At 45.2% G+C, this 5,595-nt stretch overlaps 1 protein-coding gene across 2 annotated transcripts; it reads right to left on the bottom strand.

Moving 5' to 3' along the window:
• Window positions 1-864: 864 nt before the first annotated feature.
• Chd9nb (CHD9 neighbor) lies at window positions 865-2,163 on the bottom strand. 2 transcript variants are annotated; one of them, XM_090357043.1, is made up of 2 exons: window positions 2,034-2,163; window positions 865-1,758 (listed from the first exon to the last, which is right to left on the bottom strand). In XM_090357043.1, exon 2 carries the CDS (start codon window positions 1,718-1,720, stop codon window positions 1,562-1,564), a length of 159 nt encoding a protein of 52 aa, XP_090213169.1. In that variant the 5' UTR covers window positions 1,721-1,758; window positions 2,034-2,163; the 3' UTR covers window positions 865-1,561. The 2 variants fall into 2 exon arrangements, with proteins under 2 accessions (XP_090213169.1, XP_090213170.1); XM_090357044.1 differs by having other exon boundaries at window positions 2,123-2,152.
• Window positions 2,164-5,595: the final 3,432 nt, after the last annotated feature.

Genomic DNA, 5,595 nt, shown 5'->3' with positions numbered 1-5,595 from the left:
TTTTTTTTGTATCCCCAAATCCTGACATTGGCATGATTGTTTGTAAGCATTCAATAAGTATTGTATCTTTTTGCAAGACCACTTTATAAGTTCAAATTTCAAATCTGTAGCCTGGGCTACCCAGTAAAATCTTCTCAGAAAAAAAAACTATCAAAAACTGCAAATCTAGGCCCTACTCTCTAAAGTGGCAGGCTATCATCATCATCAGTTCATTAAATTTCCACACCTGTAAAAGACAATTGCTAGGGAAACTGTGAGGAAGATACAGATCAAATGTAATGGCGCCAACATATGACCTATTAAATGTGTCCTATCGTGACTTTTTAATTTTTTTTTTTGTTTGTTGCCAGTCCTGGAGCTTGAACTCAGGGCCTAGGCACTGTCCCTAAGCTTCTTTGTACTCAAGGCTGCTGCTCTACCTAAGCCACAATGCCACTTCAGGATGTTTCTGGGTAGTTTGTCAAAGATAAGAGTCTCTCAGGCATTCCTGCCAAGCTGATTTCCAACTGCAATCCTCAACTCTCTGTCTCCTGAGCAGCAAGGATTATGGGTACCTGCACCCAAGTTCTTTTAATGCTTTAATGAAAAAATGAATCCATTTTCCTAGATCATATCACAAAGATTGTGCCAGTTACATCAAGCCATTCCTGACACTAGCAGAAGCTTACTCCTGTTTCCACAGAATTGCACCCACCCTTTCCTGCCAATCCTCTAATCACACATCCCTACACTGTCTTTCAAATGTGTACTGTCATCATTTATTTGCAAACATGTCTATTTGATTTCAAATGAAAATGCTTTGGGATTGCATTAAAATCAAAACACATTGGGGGCTGGGGGAAGAAAGGCTGACAGATACATTAGTAAACAGTGAAATATTTTTTGAAGGCTGGATACAGACAATTCATATGCTAGAGCATCCAAATTGACACTTGGGCCAGAAGGGGACACTGCAATTTTAGAAGAGGGATTTTTTTCTAGAATTTTAACCGGGAACTCGAATCCTTCTTCATTCCTCCCAACAGGCTGGCTGACCATAGCCTGCTGTCTTGCATTTACGAAAGCTCCATTGGATCCTGATCATTTTCATAATTCATCAACAAGACTGCAAGTTACATATTAAATTATTCATGCAAATACAAAGCCTTCCTGTCGAGGATAATGGCTATGCAGCCAGCTGTTGGGGGAAAAAATGAGAGAGATTAAGAAAGAGGTAGCAATGTCACAGTCCCAGAACCTCCTGAACTGGGGAAATTCAGGCAAGTGGGGCTCTCTGGCCAATTACCAGAATGGAAGATGCTGCTTGCTTCCATTCTGTGGGAAAGATCCAAGATAGTGACAACAGCTTTTGTCATCTCTGCCAGATGCTGGGGAAATGGGGTACCTTCCAGCCTCATCTTCTGCACACAACGCCAAAATTTAAAGTCTGTGAAAGGTCAGTCCCAGAGCCAAAATCTCATCCTGCAGGATTTCTCTTCAGAGACAATCAGGGTAAAGACTGTGTCAGACTTCACAGGTCAAAAATGGTTCCAGGGATGAGTGGGCTCTGGAGAAAAGCAGCTCAGCTCTTCTGCTCAGGGGTGCCCTCCTTCAGTGAAGCATCTTTGTGATCTGTAGCCTCTAGGCCAGCCTCTGGCTTGGATTCTTCACCCTCAGGCTGGTCTCCAGGCTTCTGGTACTCTTCTACCACCTCGGTGCTCTTGCTGGAGTGACAGCCCATTTCAGCAAGACATGCAGAGCCAGATGCCCTCCAACCTTCTGAAAGGAAGAAGATCCTCAGACTCCAGAGCTAAATAACCCTTTGGACCATTGCTGATAACAGGTGGTTTCTATGGCAACAAGGGGATTCCCCCCCCCCCCACACACACCTTATACAAAGAAAGCCCTGGGGGATTGGCCTGCTGCCTTCCCAGCAAACTTGGCTAGTTCTAGGATCTGTGCCCCATTCTCTCCACTGGAGGAATTCTCTTTTGTTTGGCTTTTACCTTTCTTGCAGGTTGCCCTTCCCCTGCCGAGCATCCCCACCTAGTTACCTGTAAACACCAATTAGCACGTTCACAAGTGAAAAGGTATTACTATACAACCTGCCATCTGGGGCACTCCTTCTGGGTCCCAGAGTCACCTTCAGTGGGGGAACTCACAGACACCCTGCTTGGAGGTCACTCAAGCTACCCTAGAATGCCAGCTCCACCTAGCATCAAACAATAGAGAGTTCTAATTGGCTTCCCTGGTTACCCAAACAAGTAACTGAAAGAATTAACAAACTAGACACTAATGGCTCACGCCTGTAATCCTAGCTACTCAGGAGTCTCAAATCTGAGGGTCATAGTTCAAAGCCAGCCCAGATATGAAAGTCTATGAGACTCTTATCTCCAATTAAACCACCAGAAAACCAGAAGTCCGATGTGGCTCAAGTGGTAGAGAATTAACACACCAGGTGATATTCCCTATCAAATACAAATCCCACTCTATATGGTTCATAACCCTGAGAGGTGGTTAGACTAATCATTTCAAAAACGTAGACATGGAGACAGAGATAATAAATCATCTAAGATAGTTAGTTGTGAGCCAGTCAGGGCATGGCTGTAACTGTTAGGGTCTAGTCCCCCAATATTAGGGTCCGCTACCAATGGAACAAGTCTGACACAAAAGCGGAAGTTAAACAGTTTTATTCCATGTCTAGCATCAAGAATTATGCTGACTGGTCAGGATTGTCTCTAAGATGTGAGGGAGAGAGCGACCCCTCTAATCTCACAGGATACTTTTATAGGCCATGTGGTTTTTTTATATAGCCATGTGGTTGGGCTGGGCCATACACAGGTGGCCAATGGAATCTCAACATACTTGAGTGATGGCTGGGGCAACCACTGACACCTTTGCTGTTTGAGCTGACCTATGATCTGGGTGGGCTTCTGGGGCACTGCTCTGAGGACAAAGGAAAGGGAGGGAGTTTCCTGGCAGGAGGGGGAGGAAATCTGGTAACTCCACCTGGTTTAGCTGCTCTTGTAATCTGACAGCCCCCCCCTCCTTGAGTCAAGTACTCCTTTGTCATGAAGATGAGAAATGCTTATAGGGGATGGATTTTAGGGGAAGTCAAGAAAGGGGTCCCTTCGTGACCCTAGCTACTCAAGAGGCTGCGTTAGAGGATCAAGGTTTAAAGGCAGCCCAGCAGTAAAGTCTGTGAGATTCTTATCTCCAGTTAAACACCAAAAAGCTAGAAGTAGAGCTGTAGCTCAAGTGGTAAAATGCTACCCTTGTGCAAAAGAGCTCAAGGACAGCACTAGACTCTGAGTTCAAGCCCCAGTACTGGCAAAATAATAACAACAATAATGATAATAATATAATTTTGAACAGTCAGGAAATAGCAGAACTACAATTTGAACCCAAGATGTCAGCTTCCACCTCTCTCTCTCTCTCTCTCTCTCTCTCTCTCTCTCTCTCTCTCTCTCTCTCTCTCTCTCGTTCTTTTTTAGGTGCTGAGGATTGAACTCAGGATCTCCAGGCACACACCCTACTACCTGAGCTACACTGTCAGCCCCTTGCTGCCTGGCTCACTTTCTAGGCACTCGTTTTTGTAACCAGGCCAGCTTGAGCTGCAATCCTCCTATTTGTGTTTCCCCAAGTCTCTGGGGATCACAAGGGTGAGCCACTGTTTCCTTTTCCTAACTCTTACTCGGACAGATAATCCTGTCCTTCCAACCCCCTTCTGGGAAGTTGGAAGATACTCAGAGAACAAAATCTCCTGGCTGGTGCCTGATGCCCTTGCACATGCGTACAACCATCAAGGGTAATCGGGGCTGGGTTCTTAAACATCCTCATACCTCACACAAAGCCTCTTAGCTACTCCTCACCCCAATATGAGGAAGGACAATCCCTCTTTAGAGTTGAAATCATCAAGCCCAGTTAGATGAGCTGCTTAGTAATCAACCAGGCTCAGCAAGCCAAAAGTTGCTGCCCCCCAGAGCCTATGATCACCCCACACCAAGTTTCCCCCTCCCTGCACTTGCACACATCAGGCACGAGTGGCCAAGCAAGCCTGTACTTCTAGCTACTCAGGAGGCTGAGACTTGAGGATCATGATTCAAAGCCAGCCCCAGCCTGGAAAAGTCCATAAGATTCGTATTTCCAGTTAACTACCAACAAGCTGGAAGTGGAGTTATGGCTCAAGTGGTAGAGTGCCAGTCTTGAGTAAAAATTAAATTGGGGGCACCCTGTGCCTGAGCCCTGAGTTCAAATCCCCAAAATACTGGTGCCCATGCTTGAGAAACGTGCACACACACACACACACACACACACACACACACGAGAAAAGAATGTGATAAAAATTCTCCTATAAATCACCTTTGCTTGAGCCAACTTCTTGCCAACTAGACTTAGCAGAGTGACAATTAGGGAAATAATAGGGTGCCACTTGTTTACATCTGTCACACAAATGCCAAAGTACACTTTAGGGGGTTGACAGGGTGGAAAGAGAGGCACCATTTACCTCCAGCTCAGAGGCCATAATTAAGGCAAACCCTCACTTGGAAATTGGCATCTTAGAACAACAGCCTTCTGGTGAAGTCTGCATATTAATTATTTTCAGCCCAAGAGACAGGCAGCAGGGGCACTGGAGCAGGTGAGAAATGTTCAGATAGGGCTTGGACGAGTTAGAGGCCTGGTCAGCAAGAACAGACCAAGGGCCCTCTGCCAAATGATCAGAGCCAGAAAATTTTGGCTGGCCTGGATACTCAGGACTGGTTATATAATCTGTAGGGCTTAGTATAAAATAAAAATGTGAACCCTTTTGTTTTCCAAAGATTCTCGAGCATATCAAGACTATGATCGTAAAACCTTATCTCTCTCTCTCTCTCTCTCTCTCTCTCTCTCTCTCTATATATATATATATATATATATTGAAAACAGAAGATGTTTTTATTTTATACAGTTTAGAACTCTGCATTAATGTTTTAGTGTAATTTGGGGGGGGGTCATGGGGCTTGGAGTCAGGGGATAGGCAATGTCCCTGAGGGCTTTTTGGCTTTTTTTTTTTTTTTTTTTTTTTTTTTTTTTTTTTTTTGCCAGTCCTGGGCTTGAGCTCAGGGCCTGAGCCCTGTCCTTGGACTTTCTCAAGGCTAGAGCTCTACCACTTGTGCCTCAGCACCACTTCTGGCTTTTCTATGTATGTGGTACCGAGGAATCGAACCCGGGTCTTCATGCGTGCTAGGCAAGCACTTTAACCACTAGGCCAAACTCCCGGCCCCTAGAGCTCTACCACTTTGATCCACACAATTCCACTTCCAGATTTCGGATGGTTAATTTGAGGATAAGAATTTCACACTTTCCTGCCCAGGCTGGCTTCGAACTGTGATCTTCAGATCTCACCCTCCTGAGTAGATAGGACTATTGCTGTGGACTGTAGCACCTAGATTTAGTTTGATTTCTGTGTCTGCCTGTCTGTGTCTGTGTGGCAGTACTGAGACTAAACTTCAGGGACAAGGCACTGTCCCTTAACTTTTTTTGTTCAAGGCTAATGCTCTACCATTTGAGTCACAGCTCTACTTCTATCTCTTTTTTGGGGGGAGAATGGGGGGAGGGGTGCAGTCCTCGAGCTTG

This window comes from Megascapheus bottae, chromosome 24 (assembly GCF_031878675.1).
Source record: "Megascapheus bottae isolate mThoBot1 chromosome 24, mThoBot2.hap1, whole genome shotgun sequence".
NCBI lineage: Eukaryota > Metazoa > Chordata > Mammalia > Rodentia > Geomyidae > Megascapheus > Megascapheus bottae.
Note: the sequence above shows the minus strand (reverse complement) of the source record. Positions and strands in the feature narration are given on the sequence as shown.